Below are 25,704 nucleotides of genomic sequence, written 5' to 3' on the forward strand. Positions count from 1 at the left end.
TGTAAATTCTCTCTCTCTCTCTCTCTCTCAAGGTATATTGTTACAAGAGGAAAGTCCACACATCCTTCGGACCGCCAGATTCGAAGTCTCAGCTCTGTGCAACTTTTGGTCAAATGAGTCTCCCTTGAGTGTCTCTCTCGTACACTGTAATTTAAACTAATTATAATAGTTAACCATTTAACAAGCTATATAGCAAAGTTTCTGATTAACTAACTCGTAGATTAACGAAGTAAACAACTAAGTTACTCATTAACCCGGTAGCAGCGACGGGCCAAATTTGTGGCTTCACCGTGTAGCAGCGACGGGCCAAATTTGTGGCTTCACCGTGTAGCAGCGACGGGACAAGTTTGTGCCATGATATAAACCTTCCAAAATAGATGATGCATAAACTGATCACAAATGCTTTGATATGTATTATGAAATGGTTTGTGTGAGGGGTGATGTTTACTCATTTTTCTCGCTTAGAGGAGCCTTTAAGAAACATGATCCCTGCAGCTACCAGGTTAAACTTATTATAATAGTTAACCATTTAACAAGCTATATAGCAAAGGTTCTGATTAACTAACTCGTAGATTAACGAAGTAGGTCACTAAGTTACTCATTAATAAGCCAACCAAATCAGTAGCTAAAGAACCAAGTAACTTTTAAGCAAATTAAGTACTCAGCTCTTAGCTAGCTAACTACTATGTATTTTTAGTAACGAAGTAAATTAATAAATCCATCTGCTTGACTTACTTCTTTGCTCGCTTGTACGTACTGAAGCCTCGGCAGTTCCTTGTCCTTGGCGCCGATCATATCTTTTTGACATTCGGTCCTCGGCCTGAACTGTTGAGAATAAGAGAGGGGAAGGGGAATCATGGTCCACAAGGTAAACATGAGGGAGAGAAGAGCAGTGCTTTAAGTCTCTCGGCCCGATACCTGGAAGCTCAGCTCTCCAAACAACGTGAAAGCCTTGTTCAGTGGTAGCTACAACCAATACTATTACTATATCTACTACAACTACGACTACTACTTTTACTACTACTACTACTACTTCTACTACATCACTGGTATTATGACCATTACTATCTACTTCCACTACTACTACTATTACTACCACTACTACTACTACTACCATCACTACTACTATAACTACTAATACTACCACTATACTACCTCTAGCACAAATGGTTCAACAACAACAACTATTACTACTACTACTACTATCATCACCAACACTACTACTACTACTACTACTGCTGCTGCTGCTACTACTACTACTAATATAGGTGTGGAAAGTGAGAGAATATGTCCTCAGAGATAATGCTGTACTACTCTCTTCTGTTAATTGAAGCAAAGAGGAAACGAAGAGGAGAACAAAGTGTTTATGATCTGCATGCCGCACCCCTCCCCTCCCCTGTATATGCCTCATCAAAAAGAAAAAGTAGGAAAAAAGCTCGCTAACTGTTGCTTCCACACAGCGAAAAGCATACAGTGCCCAAAAGAGAGGTCAATTTCGTATGGAGAGGTGTCTTGATACACTCTACTTGAAAGAGGTCAAGTCATAGGCAAGAGGAAATACAGACGAAGGAAGGCTGTTCCGGAGTTTACCAGTGAAGGATCTAAAGAATGAAGATGCTGGTTAACTCTTGCATAAGGTGTTTGGACAGTATAGGGATGAGCTTGAGTAGAAAGTCGTGTGCAGCGGGGCCGCGAGAGATGGGAAGGCATGCAGTTAAGAGGTTCAGAAGACCAGTCAGAGTGAAAATATCGATAGAAGATGGCGGCGGAATTTAAGAAGTAGTAGGCTGTCAGTAAGAGGAGGGGAGCTTATGAGACGAAGAGCCTTAGACTCCACTCGGTGTAAAAGAGCTGTGTGAGTGGAGCTTCCCCACACGTGAGATGCATACTCCATACGAGGGCGGACAAGGCCACTGTATATGGATAGCAACTGTGCGGGTGAGAAAAACTGGCGGAGACGATACAGAACGCCCAACCTCGAGGAAGCTGATTGAGTGAGAGAGGAGATGAGTAGTTTACAGTTGATATTCTGAGCTAAGGATAGACCGTGGATGTTTAGTGTTGAAGAAAGTGACAGCTGGGTGTTGTCAAAGAATAGGGGATAGGCGTTTGGAAGATTGTGTCGATTGATATGTGGAGAAACTGTGTTTTTGAGGCGTTGAAGGACACTAGTTCTTTTTGCCCCAATCGGAAACAATAGTAAGGTCTGAGGCTAAGCGTTCTGCAATCCAACTTAGAATCGTTTAGTTTCTGGTGGGTGGATCTTCTATTAAAAGAAGTTGAGTAATGCAGAGTAGAGTCATCGGCGTAGGAATGGATAGGACAGTTCGTTTTGGAAAGGAGATCATCAATGAACAATAGGAAGAGTGGGAGATAGGACAGAGCCCTGCAGGACACCACTGTTAATAGGTTTAGGGGAAGAACAGTGACCGTCTACCACAGCAGAAATAGAACGGTCAGAAAGGAAATTGGAGATAAAGGTACAAAGAGAAGGATAGAAACCGTAGGAGGGTAGTTTGGAAAGAAAAGATTTGTGCCAGACCCTATCAAAGGCTTTTGATATGTCCAGCGCAATAGCAAACGGCTAAGAGAGGATGACTAAAGCCGTGTCCACACTATCGAGCATGCTCGACGGGCAAACAGTGATACCAGATCACAATAGGTAGTGAGAATGAGGGTTGATGAATCTGGCAACAAAGAGTGCTACCAGATGTAGTTTAGCCCACAATATCTACTCCTTCACCGGGCAAAGACTGGCGGGCAAAGTTGTAAACTGATGAGTGGTGTCAAATACAGGTTCATGGTTCAGTTTCACTCTGACCCTGCTGAAGAGTGGGGTGCGGGACCTGTCTCACCATGCCGAACACCGTCGAGAGGAAGAAAATAGCCTTGTGTGGATAATTTGGCGTGTGTACACTTGTAGAAGGACCGCCAGACATGCTGATATGCACATAACACTTTGAATGTGAGATATATTCCTACTTAATTCGAGGAAACGTTTAGTGTTTCGCATACCAGTCGAAACAGTTTCTGGTGTTTCCTTCAAACTCACTCACAGACAGTTGCTGCCACTCACCCTCCTTGCTTATGTATTGAACGGGATCTGGTATCACTGTTTGCCAAGAGTCAGTTAAGAAGGCAAGGAAATCACCAGTAGAACGCCTCTTGCGGAATCCATACTGGCGATCAGATAGAAGATCAGAAGTGGAGAGGTGCTTTTGAATCTTCCGGTTAATTAAGGATTGATTCAAACGCTTTAGATAGATGAGAAAGTAAAGCTATAGGACGGTAGTTTGAGGGATTGGAATGGTCACCCTTCTTAGGCACAGGCTGTATGAAGGCATACTTCCAGCAGGAAGGAAAGGTAGATGTTGGCAGACAGAGTCGAAAGAGTTTAACACGGCAGGGGGTCAGCACGGAAGCACAGTTTTTAAGGAAAATAGGAGACACTCCATCAGGTTCAGAATCCTTCTGAGGATTGAGGCCAGAGAGGGCATAGAAAACATCATTCGTAAGAATCTTAACAATAGGCATAAGGGAGTCAGATGGGGGATGAGTAGGAGAAATGTGCCCAGAATCGTCCAGAGTGGAGTTTTTAGAGAAAGTTTGAGGGAAGAGTTCAGCCTTAGAGATAGATGAGATAGCGGTGCTGCCGTCAGGACTAAGGAGAGGAGGGAAAGAGGAAGAAGTGAAGCTGGAGGAGATGTTTTTGGCTAGATGCCAGAAATCCCGGGAAGAATTAGAAAAAGCAAGGTTTTGGCATTTTCTATTAATGAAGGAGTTTTTGGTAAGTCGGGGAATAGATTTTGCACGATTCCGGGCAGAAATGTAAAGATCATGGTTTGCAGGAGTGCGAAGGCTCTGGTACCTCTTGTGAGCTGCCTCTCTATCTTTGATATATATATATATATATATATATATATATATATATATATATATATATATATATATATATATATATATATATATATATATATATATATATATATATATATATATATTATTATGATAAGCTACCAAAGCCTCCCTTCAGGGTGCAGATACAACAAGTTGAACCGCACAAAATGCAAAAAGGTACTGGAGAAAAAGCAAAGGGAACGAATAGTTAAGAAACTGGCCAGTCAACGCCAAAAGGAGGAATAATAAAATTACTGTTTGAAAAAGACATTCACACGAGACTTAAATGTAGAAATGTCTGCAGAAAGGACAATTTCTTTGGGTAACTGATTCCATACACTTGTCAACGATGGAAGAAAACATCTTGAGAATTGTGTCGTACCAAAATTCATAGGATTAAAAGCAAGACCGTTTTGACTAAGAGCAAACCTCGTGACCCGTGCAGGAGTAAAAGGATCAGGCAAAACATTGTATAAGGGATGCCGATTATTCTTTAAAATGGTAAGGGCACCAACTTGACGCCGATGATCAAGACCAAGAACAAGTGCCGGAGTAATAAATTTAATTAATTTGATAGCTCTGTCAAGTAACTCTGAATGGCAATTGGCAGCAGACATCCAAACAGGAGCACAATACTCAAAGCGGGGCAAAATGAATGCATAAAAAGATTTTATTACAGTTGAGTCACAGACAAATATTTTGAAGCACTAATGAAGTCTTCTGTGCAATAGTGGAAGACATGGAACGGATGTGCTTCTCAAATGTCAGTTTAGAATCAAGAGTGACTCCCAACAAACGAATACTAAAAACATCCTTAATCTGTTCACCAAAAATATGCAAACAAGGATGAGGTGGATTCAAGGTACGGGATCTACTAATGGTAATGGAATGCGTTTTATTAGCATTAATCTTTATGCCCCAAAGTTGACATCAAGCGGTGATCATTGCCAAGTCCCTTTTGAGAGATGCAGCAACTTCACCTCTGTTGCTAGGAGAGTGAACAGCGGAGTATAGAGTTGTATCATCAACATATGAAATAAGCTTATTTTCGAGGTTAATGCCCAAGTCAGAAATAAAGAAGAAATAAAGGTCCAAGGACACTGCCCTGAGGAACACCAGAAACAACAGGCAGAGAAGCAGAGCAGGCCCCATCAACAGCCACACACTGTAATCGATTATTAAAAAATTCTTTAAAAATACTGAGAAGACTTCCACCAATACCAAGGAGTTGTAGTTTATAAATTAGAGCCCTATGATTCACAACATCAAAAGCAGAACTAAAATCAATAGCAACATCTCGAGACTCATGCCCACGATCCAAACGAGACTGCAGGTCATGAGACAGAGTCAAGAGAGCCTCACATGTTCCCAAACCATTACGGAATGCGAACTGAGAATCAGGTAACCGACTGAAATTATCACAGTATATGGAAAGCCGTTTAGCCAAAAGCCTCTCAGAGATCTTAGAGAGGATAGGAGTAGTAGAAATTGGGCGGTACTCAGTAGGAAAAGTTGAAGCTGAGGCTCCCTTCGGGATGGGAGAGAGAGAGAGAGAGAGAGAGAGAGAGAGAGAGAGAGAGAGAGAGAGAGAGAGAGAGAGAGAGAGAGAGAGACTCAACGTGATAAACAGTCAATTAAGAAAATGTAGATGTCAGGGAAGAGGGAAAAAAGTGGAGAGATTGAATTAGAACCTCTTCCGGAGTAGAATAAATCGCACTAAAACTGACAGAGGTGAACATCAACGTTAGGAAGGGCCTTCTTCCTGCCTTTCACTTATAACAACAGATGATGATAATGATGATGACAGGAGTGACGCCCTTACCCAGACCCTGTAGGTGCAGCCCGGGAAGACTTGTTGGTGCCAGTGTGCCGTGAAGACAATTGTGTCAAATGGCTCCTCCGTGCCACCCGTCAGGACCAGAGAGCTGCAGTTCCCGCTCTTCAAGGAGATAAAACATAGATGAGTTATAATAGTAATGACGAATTGAATATTACCCGGCATAAGGTTTGATGAGATATAGGCCTGTGTGTCATCAAACCATATGTCAGAATGGTCATAGCTACATCCCATCGAGCTGACGTTAGGTGGCAGAGTGAGTCTCGACACACATGGGGGAGACAGCGGCAGACACCATCTAGACAGTCTTTCAATAATAATAATAGTGATGATAATAATAATAATAATAATAATAATAATAATAATAATAATAATAATAACAATAACAATAACAATAATAATAATAATGATAACAACAACAATTCTAAAAAAAAAAACAATAATACTGGTACTACAATAATAACATCACCATCAAAAGCCACTCCCAATAATGACAATGTTACCTAATAGTACACATAATGTTCATAATAGTGAGCTTGCCCCACTGAATTAGTATTACATTTTTCGCCAGTGTTCGTTATCGTGACACACTGCTGTCAAATATATGCAGGGGGTAAAAGGTCCACGTGGGAAAATATCCATAGGGGAGCTTTGTTGAGAAAACCTAAGTCTATACACACCAAGTCAAGTCACTCTGCTTCAAAACTGCGACCGGTACGCGCAGGAGGCGGTTTTGGGGCGGAGCAGCGGGATGACGTCACTTGGAGCCCCCCCAAAATACCCGCCAGTTCAGGGGTGACTAAAGTTGGGACCGTATGTGCACTCTGGATGTGCATTCTCGCCTTCTTTCATCGCGCGTTCAGGCAAGCCACTGACGATAAAATATGTCTTTTTATTGTGCTATTGCGTGACTGTACTTCCAACGCCTACAAACGGCGGTGTGGGGCGTGAGGAGGGCATGTTGAAGTGATTGATTTAAATTAGTACGCCTTTCTTCGTTTTCTCTAAATCCCTGTTTCTATATTCTCTAGTTTGGCTCCAAGCAACGTCACGCATAAACCACGCCTCGGCCGTGTCTCCTCCCACAAACCTGCGTATGACTTGACTTGGTGTATATAGACTTAGGAGAAAACGTCCGCGGCTGAAATGGTCCAGAGGAGAATACGTGTTGCTCCCGACCACAAGACATCCCACCAAGACAGGACGAGTGAAGCACATACCTCCCCCACACTTTACGCCACTCTTAATCTTAGAACCGATTTCACAGTCCAATACAGTGTCTTCGTAACAGCCCGAATCAAACTACAGAATCCCATACACTCCAAAATGGTGAGGTCTTCGATGCCACACTAAATACACAAGACTTTTCCTGTATAATTTCATCAAATTTGTGAACTTAAATATAAACACCAGACACTATACATGGAAATTTCGAAGGTTCTGGTATTGGTTTGGGAGCTTACTAACCAATCATGGGGAACTGTGAAACTGGCCCTTAATCCCATAGCCCGGCAAACTGAGCAGCGTAATACCACGGTAATTGTAGTACTCCTGTTGGTCCTCTATCCTCTCCAAATAAGGACACTCATCCCCCTTTTCCAGTCAAGAGGAATGGTACCGGACATGGCAAACAGTACCGCATACAACCCATGGATCATTGCTTCACTCCCGACTTTCACCATCTCCGCATTGAAATTACAGACCCCAGCCTCCTTTCCACCCTTCATATATCCTCACAGTCTCTCTCACCTCTGCAAGAGAGGGTGTAGTTTCGTCTTAATGGATCAGCAGCCGCCATCTGCAACTTTGATTCTGTCGATGACATCACTGCAGTCTTCAGATGTCACTATGCCATAGAACTATTCTATTAGCTTCATTTTCCTTTATATCTCCCTTACTGTCCGTTTACTTCCCGTACCGCTCTACCTTCCACTACTCTCTTTTCTCCACTTCATCTTCCCTATCTCCTTCATTTTTTCCGTTCCTGTACCACTCAACCCCTTCCTCTACTCTCTTAGCTTTACGTCTTCCAAAACTGCAGTTACAATCTCTGTCACTGATCATTCAGAAACTGCGTGTAAAGGGCAGAAAATGTTGGCTTTAGAATGCAAAATTTTACATGCAAGCTAGGTCGGACAAATGGCAACTTTTAGGGGCCTTACATGTCACAATTCAACTTTTATTTTCTCACTCCACACCACTATAGGGTCGAGCTTGGCAGAGAACACCTCTTATCTTCTCAAGTTCACACTATCTCCTCAAGTTCACACATTTAGGTAGGGGAGTTCACTGCAATAAGAAATACGAAGCCCAAGGTGTGCTTCAACCCCACCAGCATCATACGCTCATCAGTCGGAGTAACCCGTGCAACGAAGGATTGCAGTCGGCTAGAAATGGCTATAGCTATTCCTTTGAGACGGGCACCATCGCTCTGGCCTGACCAGTGGTAGGTATAACCACAACTACTGAACTCTCCATTGCCAGGTCTCCTCGTCTAAAAGAGCACCACTATGTCCGCTCTCAACCTTCTGAGCTCAGCTGACTGATGGCCGCGATGGGGTAATTGCTGCTCCTCCTTGAGGTTAACCCGGTAGCTGCGGGGATAATGTTTCTTAAGGGCCCTTCCCTCTAAGCGAGAAGAATAAGAAAAAAAATCATCATTCACGCAAACCAATTCATAATATATATCAACGCATACGTGATCAGTTTATGCATCATCTATTTTGGGGGTTATGTCTTGCGAAAATTTGGCCCGTCGCTGGTACATGGTAAAGCCACAAATTTGGCCCCTCGCTGCTACCGAGATGTTCCAGGCACACACACGGAGGGCTCGCCGGAGGTTAACCCCGGACCTGGCTCCTCGAGCGTGTCTCGTCTGCACCACCATGGCGGTCCCCAAGAAAAGGGTGTGGGTGTGGTTGGTGAGGCACTGATGCTCTCCTACCCCCCCCTCCAGCCCTGTCAAAGTACTGGATGCCATAAACGTCTTGAGGAAGAATTCACTCTCCTACGCTCCAACCCACCACTAAAGCCCGGTTCACACTGTGCCGACTCTGGGGCACGACTACCCACGACTCTAGGGTACACGAGGTCTTGGGTGTTGCTGTGAAAGGGTCGGGCATGTCTTGAAAGATGTCTTGAGACTGTTGCCGAATGCTGCGCCGACGTCGTGACGGGAGTCTGGAGTCGTGAGGGTTAGCACGACATGCTGGCAACTAGTTGGCCGAATGTCCCAGACAGTCGGCAAGACACCAAGACCCCCATAAAACCTCCCCCCTTCTTGCAGCGTGGGAACCAACTTGTCAAATGGAAAAGTCGCCGGGTTGTCGTGGCCCAGAGTCGCCACAGTGTGAACGGGGCTTAGGCCCTGCAAAAGGAGGCTGTTCGTTGGGCCTATAAGCCCAACCGCCCAAGGGGTAGCAGAAGGATATACGCAGCCATCACCTGATATAGTGGTGGACGTTTGGCTCATGGTCACCCAAGACGCGACCTAGATGATATACCTCTCTGAGCCAGGAAAGGCCGCCCATCTTGGCTAGAATAAGGGACCAAAGAGGTGTGTAACAGGCCGCAGCACATGTCTACGGCATCGCTCAGCCTCCAGGACTCCCGTCTCCCAGCCTTACAGGCTGGGAGGCGATACTCACGGGAAAACTGTGGGCGCACTAAGGTTAGGGGCATGCCATTCCGTTCTGGATGTGGCGCGTTCAATGGAAAGAATTATTCAGAAAGAGCTGCCTCGTACAGGCCTACCGGCCTCTTGCAGACTCCTGCGTTCTTATGTTCTTATGTTCTTATGAAAGAAGGACACAGCTCGCGGTGGTTGAGTGCACTGCGTTACTCTACCAGATAAGTCTGCCCTCAGTTTAGGAAACTTACCTTGTTTTGACTGGCATCCTCGAGCTTGAGCATGTAGATGGGAATCCCGGCCACTGGCTTGAGGTGGAGCACCGATGTGTTGCCTTGTTGTTTCCTGCACAGAGAACATTTATTTTTTATGCCTAAGGAACAAACCAAAAACAAAACAAAATTGCAAATAAAAGAGCCGGCAAGGAGTTCACAAAGAAAACGCTGTCACAAAAAACACAGCAGGACTCCGAAATCATGATTTTTATCTTATTTGAGGCGTTTTTATATTCCCTTGTTGACATGGTTTAAGCCACAGAAAGGAGGACGTGCAGAGAAAGAGGGACTGTTTCAGTGAAGCTGCTCCGGAGTATATCAGTGCCACAAATGAAAGAATAAAGATGATTGTTAGCTTTTGCATTGAGAAGTTGAACAGCTTAGAGATAAAAAGTTGGAAAGTTTCATTTAGTCGGCGCAACATCTGTGATCATATGCCGGAGAGAGACAGGAGGGGGAAGGAATTATAGGAGAAGGGAACAGACCCCAGACGGGACACAATTCCCGATTAATACCTGGTACCCATTCACTGCTGGGTGGACAGGGGCGTAGGGTATCGGAAAAGCCGCCCGAATTTTTCCACTCCGCCCGGGAATCGAACCCGGGCTCTCTCGATTGTGAGCCGAGTGTGCTAACCTCTGCACCACGAAGCCCCCCAGCTTAGAGATGAACTGCATGGAAAAATGCGTGGCTGCAGAGAAGGCTGTTCTAGAGTTTATCAGTGAAACGAATGAAAGAATGAAGATGCCTGTTAACTCTTGCATTAAAAAGTTAGACAGCAAGGAGACGAGCTGGAATATAAAATGAGGTACGGTGAGGCAGTGGAAAGGTTGGGAGGTGAGCGCAGTTACGTAGCAGGTTCAGAAAAGTAATTAAGACGAAAATAGTAATATACATTAGGAGACAACACTTACTACTGCAGTGTCAACAGAAGGATGTCTGTTGTAGAGTTTGGAGGACCACAATTCTTTGCATTCCTAGTGCATGCAAAGGGCCGTTCAAAAATTACGTACCGCCTAAGGGGAGTCGGGGCATGAGCGTTGTGAGCGTGGCATGGAAGGGGGGAAGGGTTCAGACATAATTGAAAAAAATCACCCCTCACATAAACCATTTCATAATATATATCAAAGCATTTGTGATCAGATTATGTATCATCTATTTTGGGGGTTTATATCATGGCACAAATTTGGCCCGTCGCTGCTACCGGGTTAAACTGATTTATTTCTTCTGAATGGAATCAACTTTTACAAAAACTTCGAGGCTTTTTCAACGGGTAAGACTCACCAGGATGTGGCTTCAACCGTAAATTCTCTGCTGAAAAAGGTCACGTTGGCCAGGCTGAGCTCGGAAGACGTGTACTTCAAGGTTTTTTCTTTCCAAAAATATCCTGATATAGCGAAGCAATCCTCGCCCCGAAGGTCTTCGGTGAGGCAGTGTGTCCCGCCCTCCTCCTGTGCGAGAACAAATGGTGATTATTATAATACGTCTCCGCGACTCTGTTAATTAAAAGCAATGCTCACAGCTCGAGCCCCGTCACGCCGTTCTTTTAGGCCATGTTATGACACGGTTTCTTGATGCAGTGATCCTCTCAAGGGAAAATAATCTGTCTGATTACCGACACTTTATTACGGGTGAATGGCTAACAAGAAAAACCAATGACGTAGTAGCACACATCATGCTGTCCGTTTACAAGAGTTAGAGGTCGAGGAACGAAGGCGCCGACAAAAGGCGAGCCTTGTGTTTGACAGAGGCGCTGCGACGTTCTGTAGCAGTGGCTGTCAGCCTTTTTCCCTCGTGCCACCATCAAGTTAAACATCTTTGTGTGGCACCGCGGGTCAGTAGTCGAGTAGAAAATGTTCCCAGGAAAACTTGGTGGCCATAAGAGTATTAGTAATGATAATAATAATAATGCTAATAATAATTTTGACAATAATAATAATAGTAATAATAACAATAATAATAATAATAATAATAATAATAATAATAATAATAATAATAATAATAATAATAAAAGTGTTAATAATAATGTACAATTAATGATAATAATGCTAATAATAATAATAGTAATAATAATAATAATAATAATAATAATAATAATAATAATAATAGTAATAATAATAATAATAATAATAATAATAATAATAATAATAATAATAATAATAATAATAATAATAATAATAAAAGTGTTAATAATAATGTACAATTAATGATAATAATAATAATAATAATAATAATAATAATAATAATAATAATAATAATAATAATAATAATAATAATAATAATAATAATAATAATAATAATAATAATAATAATAATAATAATAATAATAATAATAATAATAATAATAATAATAATAATAATAATAATAATAATAATAATAATAATAGTAATAATAATAATAATAATAATAATAATAATAATAATAATAATAATAATAATAATAATAATAATAATAATAATAATAATAATAATAATAATAATAATAATAATAATAATAATAATAATAATAATAATAATTATAATAACTAGACGCATAGCACTCGGAGAGTGCACACCTCCGCCAAAGATCGTCCTGAAAATTGGTATGGCCATCAATTGTGATCCTCTGCATCATATGGAAGCATTTGTTTCGAAATTTGATGAAATTCTATTTTTTCAAACTTTGACCTTGGCGAACTTTTCGAGGTCAAGGTCAAAGGTCATGGTCAAGGCCATGCAAGGTGCGTCTTTCCATGAACCAATATATGAACCAAGTCTGAAGTCTCTACGATGACGAGAACCGAAGTTATGGCCAATCTGAAGTTTTGTGCGACCTTGACCTCTGACCTTTGACATCAATAATTTAATGGGTTCTATTCTGGATGGACACGAAGCTTCCCTGAAAAATTGGTTGAGATATCTGCAAAGTTGTGCACAGGAGACTGTTCACGAACAAACAAACAAACAAACAAATAAATAAACATACTGACCGGACCGAAAATATAACCTCCTCCCAACTTCGTATGCGGAGGTAATAATAATGATGATGATGATGATAATAATAATGATAATAATAATAATGATAATAATAATAATGATAATAATAATAATAATAATAATAATAATAATAATAATAATAATAATAATAATAATTACAGTAAGTTTTATTTTTACCTTATTATTATTATTATTATTATTATTATTATTATTATTATTATTATTATTACCATTATTATTATCATTATTATTATTGTTATTATTATTATCATCATTATTTTTATTGTAATTATTATTAATATTATCATTTTATTATCATTAATATAGAAGAATCTTTTTAATATAACAATAAGAACAAAAAAATAATGATTGAGTATATAATAATAATAATAATAATAATAATAATAATAATAATAATAATAATAATAATAATAATAATATATATTTCTTTGTAACTCGCTCTAAGGAAAACTGTTGTCTGGAAATCCGTCATATTCGACTATTTTGGGACTCCCGCATGACTAGTGCACAATAGCTATAATGTGAGCGGGATACTCCCTCTCGCGATAAAGCCTGGAGAAAAACGGCAAATATCGCAACTTGTAGACTATATTAAATCTAGGCTGCACTACACCTGGACACACGCAGAGAGGTGCCGCAAGCCCCACACTTCATTCTTGTAAGCCGCCTCGCTCCGTCAAGACGATAATTTTGCTTGGCCTGGATTCCCTGTACCTTGCTTAAGTTCCTTGTCCCTTGAAGCGGCGGTTTTCTCCCCGTGCCACCGTCAGGCGAGAGGAGCGGCCGTGTTTGTGTCAAGTAATTAGCGTCCATATGGTTCGCTTGTCCTGCGTCCATTTGGTCAACCTTCGTCCCTGGAGGTGTGGATCTCTATCCCCTCCCTGACCGGCGCTCACTCTTCCCATGTCCTTGGCGAGAAGGGCGGCCGTGTTTGTGGCGAATGCCTGGCGTCCTTATGTTCGCTTTCGTCCTCGGAGGCGCGGGTCAACTACTCCCTCCCGGACCAGCGTCCTCCCTACCCATGTCACCGGCGGGAGAAGCGGCTGCACTTATGACAAATGACTTGCGTTTGTGACGAGTGGTCAGCGACCATTTTGTTCACTTACGTCCCTCGAGACCGGCGCCCTCTCTCCCCGTGTTACAGGTGTGCGGGCAGAGTATAGTCATGGAGGGTTCCCAAAATGACGGTTTTGATCTCTGAGAAACCTATTTCTGGGAACCCGGAGTGACTAGTGCACATTCCTTATTCCCCCCCACCTCCTTCTCTACAGAAAGTTCCTCCAGCCTCCGTCGAAGCACCTTGAAAGAATGAAGTATGGGCTTGCGGCACCTCTCTCTACCTGTGTCCAGGTGGCGCTGCCAGCACCCTGCTCGACTGCTTCACTCAACTGTTTCACACGTTATTTTTTTTTTCCTAGTGCAGCCTACTAAAAAAAAATATGTATTTCAAGGCCCGCGACATATCGTTTTATTGCAATAGCGTCTAAACTAGGTTGCTGATTGACACGGCATTAAAACACATTGTGTTTCAGACACCGACGTAATTAGGAAAAATATAACCAAGTATCTACTCTGCTTCATTAGGGTAGTTGTCTTAGAGACATGCCATCAAAATCTGATCGAAAGGCGAGTCATCAAAAAGGCAAATGTCAGCTGGGGCACTGGGAGCGGGCTGAGGTGTGTCTGCCATGACGTATGGCCGTGACGTGTACTCTTGCCACGCCCACCAATCATTGACTACTAAATAATGTAAAACGTGAACTGAAATATATTGCTCTGTGATAGAGTTTAAGGATAGAAGTCACTCTGCTTCAAAACTGCGACCGGTACGCGCAGGAGGCGGTTTTGGGGGCGGAGCAGCGGGATGACGTCAATTGGTGCCCCCCCCCAAAAATACCCGCCAGTTCAGGGGCGACTAAAGTTGGGGCCGTATGTGCACTCTGGATGTGCATTCTCGCCTTCTTTCACAGCGCGCTCAGGCAAGCCACTGACGAAAAAATATGTCTTTTTATTGTGCTATAGCGTGACTATAATTCCAATGCCTACAAACGGCGGTGTGGGGTGTGAGGGAGGGCATGTTGAAGTGATTGATTTAAATTAGTCCGCCTTTCTTCGTTTTCTCTAAATCCCTGTTTCTACATTCTCTAGTTTGGCTCCAAGCAGTGTCACGCATAAACCACGCCTCGGCCGTGTCTCCTCCCACAAACCTGCGTATGACTTGACTTGGTGTATATAGACTTGGGCTAGTCCTAGGCCTTGTTCTGCCGATGGGCGCCGTATCTGCACCAACCCGGTCACACCCAAAATAAAAATGTTTACTAGGGATTCCTTTCTCCTCCGAGATGCAGGGATCTCGTAGGCCACTCCCAAACTGACTTCATTCATGTGTCGGACTACAGTGCGGCGCATAAGAGAGATGGAAAAGCAAAAAAAAAGTATCCCTTATCATTTCAACGGATTGCCTGTTACAATAGAAACCGAGTCAACAGCTTATTGATGTACTTTTATGTGTAGGGCGACGCTTTACTTAAATACCATGAAGCAAGTATAAGTAAGGGTCAAATTAGAAGTACACACACACTTACCTCGCAGACTCCCTTTAACGACACTGGTAAATATGGTTGACTTGCATTCATGGGGCACTTGTAAACATCCAAAATCATCTTTCGACCTGCAATAACATACAGTACAGAGTAGGAGAGAGAGAGAGAGAGAGAGAGAGAGAGAGAGAGAGAGAGAGAGAGAGAGAGAGAGAGAGAGAGAGAGAGAGATTAATTAACAAAACCTGGTTGTCTTTTTCTAAGTTTAGCTAAGCAGGGTGGAGTGGCACGTATTGAAACCCTTATGTGGATACGTGACTGGCTTTTGCTGTCACGAGCCGGCCACACACACAAGACCGTCCTACCGACGAAAAGGGGCGGGTATCGGGGTGTTTTTCATGTAGCCCGGTGGTCTGACGTGTACTGTATATTTTCATGAGGCGGCCTGTGTGAGTGTGGGCCTCGACAACCCCCCCTTCTCGTCGGCCGGACAGGGCGGGCCTGCGTGTGTGTGGCCGGCTTTAGAGTCACACAGCCGGAGATGGAAGGAATACAGGAGTTAAGTACTGAATGCTACTAGGAATACTTCAAATTGTTAAGAACACGAAAATAAAGAAATATTGTGAATTTGTAATGTAAATATGAATGATTGTTTATTTATCTGTTACAGGTAACTCTCGATTTACGCGAGTATTGCGTTCTTGAAGAGGTCGCGTAAATCAAAAACAATGTAAATCAAACAAGAGGTAGGTTTCTGTCGAAAAATAAATACCGTATTTTCCGGCGTATAGCGCGCACCTTTTTCACATAAAAAATGCCTGAAAGTTTAGCCCTGCGCGTTATACGTCGAATGTAAATTTTTTTAATGATTTTCTTTCTTTGGGGTGTTTTTAAGGGTCTGTCTTTCGTCTTACCCAATAACAACGGCAAACTTACCTTTATTATTGTTTATAATCCTTCATAGTCCATAGCTGTCTTATAATATGTTACCATAGAATACAGGGCGAGTTAATAAATACTATACAAAAATTAAATCGGTGGACGATCGCCCATGCCTTGCTGTTGTCCTGTTTTTTCGTCGGGCGCCATTTGTATGATCTTGATCTTGATGTCACAGGTGGCTTACGATTGTAAGACTAAGGAGCAGTACAAGCTACATAAAAAATCATATTGGAAAAAATATCCATGTGTTCATTATTAATTAATATTAGTGAGAATAATGGGGTAAATATGATATCAGAAACTGTACATCATGAGTCTTGTACGAGTTATTTCGCGCAATACCAGCCCGGCCGCCATTTGCATTGTTTACAAACCACACAACCACACCCATACAACAAACAGCTGCATGCCGCGTGTCACCAGAACCGTGTGAATTGTCTTGCCTAGTTGTCTGTCATAACCTACGAGTGATGGTGGGAATAATATGCTCATTCACTTCATTCAGTGGAGAGAGAGAGAGAGAGAGAGAGAGAGAGAGAGAGAGAGAGAGAGAGAGAGAGAGAGAGAGAGAGAGAGAGAGAGAGAGAGAGAGAGAGAGAGAGAGAGAGAGAGAATATCTATCACCGAGATATCCACTCAGGCACTCAGTCTCAGCCTCACTCGTGTGAGGAAGAAATGAGGGACACCATGAACGGCTGGCTAGTATTGGTACCGGTACCGAGCACTCTGGTACTGGTACCGTACCGTATAGCTGGTACCGCTAGTACCGATACTGGTACCGGTACCTGCCTACCCCTATTGTTGAGTAGCGTGGCAGCGTGGGTACTGTATTGTTGTTCAAGTGGCGCACAGGAAGAACTGAGCTTAGCTGTGTGGCCGCGGCGCCGTATGAGTCCAGTTGCTGGAGACATATGGTGGCCACTCCATAAAATATCGCGTATAAGTGAAAAAACGTGTAAATTAAACATTTATTTGGATTTTGGACCCCGCGTTATTTAAAAAAACGCGTAAACCAAACTCGCGTAAATCGAGAGTTACCTGTATTATTATTATTATTATTATTATTATTATTATTATTATTATTACTGAGATTTATGAAAGAGCATCAAGAGAAAATAAAAATAAAATAAAAATCTTAAGACCCAAACCTCGATGAACAGACAAGGACATGAAAATGAAAGAGCGACGGCAGAGTTGGGAGAAGAATATAAAAAAAAAAAAAAGGTAGACAAAAACAATGCCTAATGAGACACCGGGGGGTGCTGACTTTTGCTGCAAACTTATCATTGTGAAAAAGAGGAACAGTCGTCTGGAAGCACACGCCAGATGGAGCTGCCGACATCCAAACTGGACCGCAGCCCTCAAAAAGGGTAAAATTAAGGGGAAAAAAGTTAAAAACAATACACAACCTTATGGGAAATAGGGGTAGTTTTCCTAATATGATTCTCTAAAGTCAACTTGAATCCTCATGTTACTCCAAGTAATTTCAAAGAGTTACAAGATGTTACAAGAGTTACTTGGGTGTCAATCAATATTTTAAGATATCAGGATGTGGTGGATCAGAGGTCCTTGGCAGGATTTAATCTTATGGTCCAACGCTAACAACAAAGAAATAAATCAAATCAAGATCCGCATTCAACTAAGTGGCCACAGGAGACCTATTCGAGGATCAGGAATAGGAGAGAATAAAGAAGTATCATCGGCAAAGGCCAAAAAAAGGGAGAGAAAATAGATTGAAAGAGACTGTCCATCCGTCTCCACTTCGCCAGGGAATCGAATCCAGAACTTCTCGGTTGTGAGGTGAGCGTGCTAACCATGTGTATGTGTAATTCACCACGGCCTGGTCAAGGGATGGACTGGCAATTACCAGCAAGTATTGTCCTGACAAAAGCAAGCTCATTATAGTCTATCTCTGGATACTACCAGGACCTCCACACAGCACATCGCCCATCTCCCTTGCTCAAGGGGGGACAGTAACCACTCCTTGTAAGGGGAATAATCCCGACCTGAGCGAGGCTCGAACCTATGCCTGTCAGGCCGCGAAACCTGACAGCGCAGAGCTTTTAACCACTGAGCTATTGAGTGGTGTGTGTGTGTGTGTGTGTGTGTGTGTGTGTGTGTGTGTGTGTGTGTGTGTGTGTGTGTGTCCTTACCTGAAGACGGGTCGCAGTTGGCCTTAATCTTGACAACAGGGAACTCAGGGTGGATGAAGCTGACCTGTAGTTCTCTCGTTTGGCTGGTGAGGAGGACTCCGTGGGGGGCTGCAGGAAGAGGGAGGAAGGGATTACGAACAGTAATATTCCGTCATTTCAAACAGCATCTGACCCGGTCCTGTTTGGATTAGCAGAGCTTCAAGCCAAAAAAATGGCAGTCATAATTTATTTACTGTTAACTTTCACAAACCAAACTCCTATCCCGTATTCTTCGATAACACTCAACTGTCACATTCTCCTACACTAAACATCCTCGGTCTATCCTTAACTCAAAACCTCAACTGGAAACTCCATATCTCCTCTCTCACTAAATCAGCTTCGTCGAGGTTGGGGGTTCTGTATCGTCTCCGCCAGTTCTTCTCCCCCGTACAGAAGCTGTCCATTTACAGGGGCCTTGCCCGCCCTCGTATGGAGTATGCATCTCACGTGTGGGGGGGCTCCACTCACACAGCTCTCTTGGACAGAGTAGAGTCAAAGGCTCTTCGTCTCATCAACTCCCCTTCTCATACTGTCGGTCTTCTTCCTCTTAAATTCCGCTGCCATGTTGCCTCTCTTTCTATCTTCTGTCGCTATTTTCATGCTGACTGCTCTTCTGAACTTGTTAACTGCATGCCTCCCCCCCTCCCGCGGCCCCGCTGCACTAGACTTTCTACTCTAGCTTATCCCTATGCTGTCCAAACCCTTATGCAAGAGTAAACCAGCATCTTCACTCTTTCATCCCTTACACTGGTAAACTCTGGAACAGCCTTCCTTCGTCTGAATCTCCTCCTGCCTATAACTTGAACTCTTTCAAGAACAGTGTATCAAGTCACCTCTCCACCCGAAATTGACCTCTCTTTTAACCACTCTATACTATCTTTTGTTTTGGGAGCGGCAAGTAGCGGGCTTTTTTTCTACACTCTTTTTGTTGCCCTTGAGCCGTCTCCTTTGTTGTAAAAAAAAATAATATCCAGTCCATGCAAGTGTTAAAAAGAGATGGGACAAAGACGCAGCCCTGTCTCTCTCCCGCGTTAACGGGAAATAAGCAAGACACGCCTCCCCCACTAACACACTTCATAGAACTCAGCCCCAGAGTACAGGCCAGACCAACGGTCCTTGCAGGAATCTCACGGAGTCGCAGTAGATCCTGGAGTGTCTCCCGAAGCAGTGAATGAAACGCCTTCTTGAGATCTGCATAGGGTCCAAGAATCCCTTGTCGAATCTCACGTCGGAGCTCCACCAATACACGAAGCGCTAGAATACGGTAGGTGTCGATTTACCAGGCATGAACCTGGACTGCTCAGGGTTCTGCAGTTTTAGTAACTGGTTGCAAATCTGCCATGAGCAATTGATGGGTAAACACCTTGTCTGTTACACTAAGTTGTTGCATTTTTGGCTGTTCCATTTACCTTTCCATATAGGGACGATTTGCCCATTTTTCCAATCCGGAGGAATGGTTCCGGATTGCCTACGGCAGTCAATATCGCATGCATCCTGCGGATCATGGCCTCTCTTCAGCTTTGAGCAGTTCCGCACTGATGGTAACCTGATGTTATATATATATATATATATATATATATATATATATATATATATATATATATATATATATATATATATATATATATATATATATTTATATAAAATATATATCAACTGCCTTTCCATCGCTCAGCCTCGCTACAGCCTCTCGGACCTTAAGAGAGGTTTGTGGATCAGCATCCGCCATTTGTAACCCAGCAACCGAAAATTGCCTGCTTAGAGGGTCTGCCATGTACTATAACTACTCAAAATATTAATCCAAACGAGCCCTCCGCTCATCCATATCTAACACGAGGTATGCATCTGCTGTTCGGAAAACGCTCACCTGAAAGGGTGACTTGGAGCGGAGTTTCCTCAGGGCTCGGTAAGCGGGTCAGAGATTATTTGTATTGAAATGTCCCTCGACTTTCTCAGCGAAAGTCCTGACATTCCTCTTCTTTTCTCTCCTTATGACAGCTCTACTCGGCAGAGCCCTATATTGGTCCTGATTCCCAGCAAGCCTGCCAGTGCTACTTTTCTCAATATTTTCCAGCGCAAGCAAAAATCTTAGTAAATATCTGACATATGAGAGGAAGAGGGAGGTGTTGAAAGTGTGTGGCAGGACGCGGGGCGGTGCTGACCTTGGCTGACCCCCCAGCCGCCACCTCCCGCCCGCCAGATTCTCGTGGAAATACTATAAACCGATGTGAGACTGCCACTGCATACTCATGAACACATGCCAGGTCTTTCAGTCTCTGGAGAGGAAACACAGTATCGTTACATTTCAAGACTCGACTTGACATGAAGCTTGAATGTTTCACCTCTGGGGGTATGATAGGAGCTCCCCCTTCTTGGAAAAAGTGTAGCCTGTCAAGTCGACCAGCGGTCATCTTGGTATTGGCAGAAAGCTTGTGATTGTGGCCTGGCTTCTTTCAAGGTACTGCACCAAAATAATTGCATATATTGCTGGCTTCGTCTTGCATAGCCTAAACACATATCTGCATTGCGACGCCTGTATTGAAGTCTTAACTTTGTCAGATGCACTCTTTCATCAATTCCAAAAGCAAGGGAAGATTAAAACACCTACGGGTGAAATAGTTAATATATGTCACTTGTGAATTTTTGTAAAGAAAAAATGTTCTTTTTTATTTTTTTATTTTTTTTACAGGAAAGGCATCAGCCCAAGGGCAACAAAAAAGATGTAAAAAAAAAGCTCGCAAATCGCTTTCCCTACGAAGGCAAAAGTGAAAAGTGGACAAAAGAGAGGTCAATTTCGGGTGGAGAGGCCTCCTGATACACTCCTCTTGAAAGAGTTCAAGTCGTAACCAGGAGGAAATAGAGACGAAGGAAGACTGTTCCAGAGTTTACCAGTGTAAGGGATGAAAGAATGAAGATGCTGGTCAACTTTTGCATGAGGGGTTTGGACAGTATAGGGATGAGCTAGAGTAGATAGTCGAGTGCAGCGGGGCCGAGGGAGAAGAGAAGGCATGCAGTTAGTAAGTTCAGAAGAGCAGTCAGCGTGAAAGTATCGATAGAAAATAGAAAGAAATGCAACATGACGGCGGAATTTAAGATGCAGAAGACTGTCAGTATGAGGAGGGGAGTTGATGAAACGAAGAGCCTTTCGGCCGTCCCATAAGGCAACCTCTTCGACTGTAGAACCTCTTCGGCCATTTTCTCCTACCATAATACTCGAAGGTTTTTTTCCGGAGGGGAAGGGAAGGTGTTGGAGGGCGAAATTGTTGGAATCTGGCAAGGGGTCGAGACAGGCACATCATTGTCAGCCCCTTCGCATATTGTATGCGTCAATCCTGCCGTTTCTTTCATTAATATAGTAGTAAATGATCCAGGAATTATAATAATACTTATTTGATCTAATATGAAGCGGCAAAAGTTTTTTTTTTAAACAAATAACTTCAAATGTTGTTAAAAACTTTCGGGTTGTATCATGATTTTTAACCCTTGTCGTGTCGACACACCTGCTTGATTAATTAACTCAAGCAGGTAGTCTTTTGCTATAGCTCCGATGGGGCTCGATCACTTTTCTAACGGCTCCTTGCTTGACGGGATGGTAGCGAGGGGCAGAGAAGTGGTAGCAGCGGGCACGTGTAGGCCCCTGGACTGACTGCGTGGAGCGGTGGAGGGGTGGAAGCATGGGCCGCGCAGAGATGCCAACCTTTTCACTCACGCTATGTACGCAATTATACCTATATATTTACCATTCAATCAACCATTTTATTTGGTATAATCACCAAAGTATAATCACACTATATAGTATGATCACACTAATGTATGTATATTGCTTCAATAATCAAGATTTCCATGTAGAGGCGTTTGCAGAGGCTACCAACTCAACTCTAAGAACCTCTAGCGAGGGAAGGGGTCGAGGTCAAGTTATAGTTCCCAACAGAAAGGGGACACCGTGTAAGGGGAGAGGAAGAGGAAGGTGGCGGGGGAGATGTATGGTACGGCCGTTTGACTCTACACTGTCCAAGAGAGCTGTGTGAGTGGAGCCCCCCCACACATGAGATGCATACTCCATAAGAGGACGGGCAAGGCCCCTGTATATGGATAGCATCTGAGAGGGGGGAAAAAATGGCAGAGACGATACAGAACGCCTACCCTCGAGGAAGCTGATTTAGTAAGAGAAGATATATGAAGTTTCCAGTTGAGATTTTGAGTTAAGGATAGACCGAGAATGTTTAGTGTTGAAGAAGGTGATAGGTGAGTGTTGTCGAAGAATAGGGGATAGATGTTTGGATATTGTGTCGAGTGGATAGGTGGAAAAATTGAGTTTTTGAGGCGTTGAAGGACACCAGGTTCTTCTTGCCCCAATCGGAAATGATAGTAAGGTCTGAGGTTATGCGTTCTGCGGCCTCCAGCCTGGAATTGTTTAGTTCCTGTGGGGAGGGTCTTCTGACAAAAGAAGTTGAGTAATGCAGAGCAGAGTCATCGGCGTAGGAATGGAGAGAACAGTTTGTTTTGGAAAGAAAATCAACAATGAACAATAGAAAGAGAGTGGGAGATAGGGCAGAGCCCTGCGGGACACCACTGTTGATAGGTTTAGGGGAAGAACAGTGACCGTCTACCACAGCAGAGATAGAACGGTTGGAAAGGAAACTGGAGATAAAGGTTCTGGAGGTAAAGGTCCTGCACAAAAGTGCCACATTTTACACCCAGGATAGTGGAGCGCCACAATATGATAAGCTCAGTGTTTCTGCCTTACATAAGTTAAAACATATCCCATCTTAATGGGCCCACATATGACACAGAACCCCATGTAAATAATTTGACTATATCAATCTAGGCGGTTGCTGAAAGACATTTGCAAGTAAGGTGCCACTGTGCTGGGAAACAGATCACTGCCATGTTGTAAGATAGAGTTTGAGCAAAGAGTCTCCAAAAGTACACAAAACTAATTCACGTAACTGGCCAGAAGCATACTCTCTCTCTCTCTCTCTCTCTCTCTCTCTCTCTCTCTCTCTCTTGCACACACACACACACACACACACACACACACACACACACTTATGCTTGCATGTAAGGGCCATAACAAAGGATCTCACCAAGTAAAAGCAGCAAATAGAAAGTGCGGGACATGATGATCTGTGTTGTGGCTGAGTCTCGTTGAAGGGAAAGATGGCTCAGCGTGGGGTGGCGCTGGGTGCTTCTCGTCGCTGTGGGGGAGAAAAGAGATATTGGTTCCCTCGATTAACAGAGGTAGCTAGATTGATTGATCGATAGTTAGATTACACAGATATAGGCAAATGGATAAATAGAAGGACAGGTAGATGGATGTTGTGAGACTCAGTGAGGTGAAGTTGCTTGCTGACATACATAAAATGCTTAACCCGGTAGCAGCGGGGATCATGTTCCTTAAAGGCCCCTCTAAGCGAGAAAAAATGAGAAAAAATCATCACTCACGCAAGCGAATTCATAATATATATCAACGCATTTGTGATCAGTTTATGCATCATCTATTTTTGGGGGTTTATATCATGGCAAAAATTTGGCCCGTCGCTGCTACACGGTAAAGCCACAAATTTGGCCCGTCGCTGCTACACGGTAAAGCCACAAATTTGGCCCGTCGCTGCTACACGGTAAAGCCACAAATTTGGCCCGTCGCTGCTACACGGTAAAGCCACAAATTTGGCCCGTCGCTGCTACCGGGTTAAGAGGGGTCACGCATTTTACTGGAGAGGCAAGCCCGAGGATAGCAAGCAGGGCCTTTTTTTATTCACAGAGGCCTAAGAAGGCTTGGTCAATTTCCATAATATAAAGGAACGCGTGGAATCGGTTAAATTAGGTCTGAATGAAACGGGCAGGTTAATCTGGGTGACGAATGCACCGTCTTCAATTTACCCGAGCTGTCTTTCTTTCTTTTTCTCTCTCCTATTTATGCTTCATTTTTGGGGTAACTGGGGGATCAATCCTCTAAGGAGTCCTGCGTCCCTGCCCTATGCATGGTGAGGAGTCAGTCAGGGTAGGTGGTGGCTGAAGTGGTAGCGTGCTGGGCCCACATTCACCACGTGATGGACGACACGAGTTCGAATCCCCACGCTACCACCTCGGATTTTTCAGTCACCGCCGAGTGGCTTAAAACTACCCACATGCTGTCCTGAAGACCACCCATCAACCCGGACTCTAGAGGAAACCGTCCAAGAATCAAAAAGTCTTCCGGGGGGCAGCATGAGCCAAGAGAAGATGGCGCCACTATAAACACTTGCCTGCGCCATGACGGGCTGGGGCGGAATACCATCCATGCCCCTCAAGCAAGCTTACCGGCGCAATAGGCGGAGACGTAAAAAAAAAAAAAAAAAGTCCAGCCCCTGATCTAGGCTGGTTGGGGAGGGGTTTGCATCCACTCCCCATATATAAACTCTCCGGCAAAAACAAAATAAAAAGTAGAGGTCGGGGTCATGGCGCGAGCCTCGACCCCGATCCGGTGTGGTAGAATAAAACGGACCGTCAAGATAGAATGCCCCGTGGAGCCCTTGTAGCAGCCACCGCTGAAAGCGGTGTGCTTTGCTTCCCCGGTGACCCAAGAAAATGTGGCGCTGCACCACAGACTAATTAAGTGTACTCGTGTGCAATGTCTCCCTGTCTGTTGTGTCGCGTCTTCATTGTTAAGTATTTTTGTTACTCGTTTGTCTTCTATTGCCTGTCCTCGTCTTGCTACAGTTCCCTTCTACATATTGTTTCACACACACGCCAACATTTATGTCAGTCAAGCTACACTACATCTACACAAACGCATATACACACAAAACACGTTCCTTGAATGTCTTGTCCGTGTCAATGACCTCTGTGTATTTTTTTTAATAAAGTAATCCTGACGGATTTGACTTTCTCTATCCGTGAACCAATTAGCACTCAGAACACTCGCTACCACCAACACCCTAATATCGTACCACGCTGCCACGGCCTTACTCTGTCGTCGAGTACAGGGTCAAAGGATTACGGGGTTTACTCATGGCCCAGACAAAATCTGAAGGTTCTGCGCAGCCGTGACGTCAGCCAGGTCGCCGAGGGTCTGATGGCCGTACCATAAGGCAGCCCCCTCGAATATAGGAGCTCTTCGGCCAATTTCTCATACCATAATCTTCGAGGGGCCCTCTCCGTAAGCGAAGGAAGGGTGTTGAAGGGCGAAGTTGTTGGAATCTGGCAAGGGGTCGAGATAGGTACATCTTCGTCAGCCCCTTCGCATAATTCATGCGTCAATTCTGCATTTCTCTCATTAATATAGTAATAAATGATCCAGGAATTATAATGAAACGTATATGATCTAATATGAATCTGCAAAAGTTTTTTTAAATAAATGATTTAAAGTTTTGTTTAAGACTTTAGGGTTGTATCATGATTTTTAATCATTGCC

General features: G+C 43.4%; 1 protein-coding gene across 10 annotated transcripts in view; it reads right to left on the reverse strand.

Moving 5' to 3' along the window:
• The window catches only part of LOC127002980 (putative zinc finger protein 66), a 92,006-nt gene that overhangs the window by 18,240 nt on the left and 48,062 nt on the right, over nt 1-25,704 (reverse strand). For 9 of the 10 annotated variants that reach the window (XR_007756795.1, XR_007756793.1, XR_007756794.1 and 6 more), the window contains 7 exons: nt 23,396-23,506; nt 18,270-18,377; nt 15,220-15,305; nt 10,922-11,088; nt 9,614-9,707; nt 5,720-5,836; nt 736-825 (listed from right to left, as the gene is read on the reverse strand). Coding sequence is in view for 5 of the 10 variants with exons in the window: in XM_050869315.1 (XP_050725272.1) it covers nt 736-825; nt 5,720-5,836; nt 9,614-9,707; nt 10,922-11,088; nt 15,220-15,305; nt 18,270-18,377; nt 23,396-23,506 (773 nt within the window). In the remaining 5 variants the exon portion in view is untranslated. Of the gene's footprint in view, nt 1-735; nt 826-5,719; nt 5,837-9,613; nt 9,708-10,920; nt 11,089-15,219; nt 15,306-18,269; nt 18,378-23,395; nt 23,507-25,704 lie in introns of those variants that run through there. The other variant, XR_007756796.1, reaches the window with a different exon arrangement.

Source organism: Eriocheir sinensis, chromosome 24, assembly GCF_024679095.1.
Source record: "Eriocheir sinensis breed Jianghai 21 chromosome 24, ASM2467909v1, whole genome shotgun sequence".
In the NCBI taxonomy this organism is placed as follows: domain Eukaryota; kingdom Metazoa; phylum Arthropoda; class Malacostraca; order Decapoda; family Varunidae; genus Eriocheir; species Eriocheir sinensis.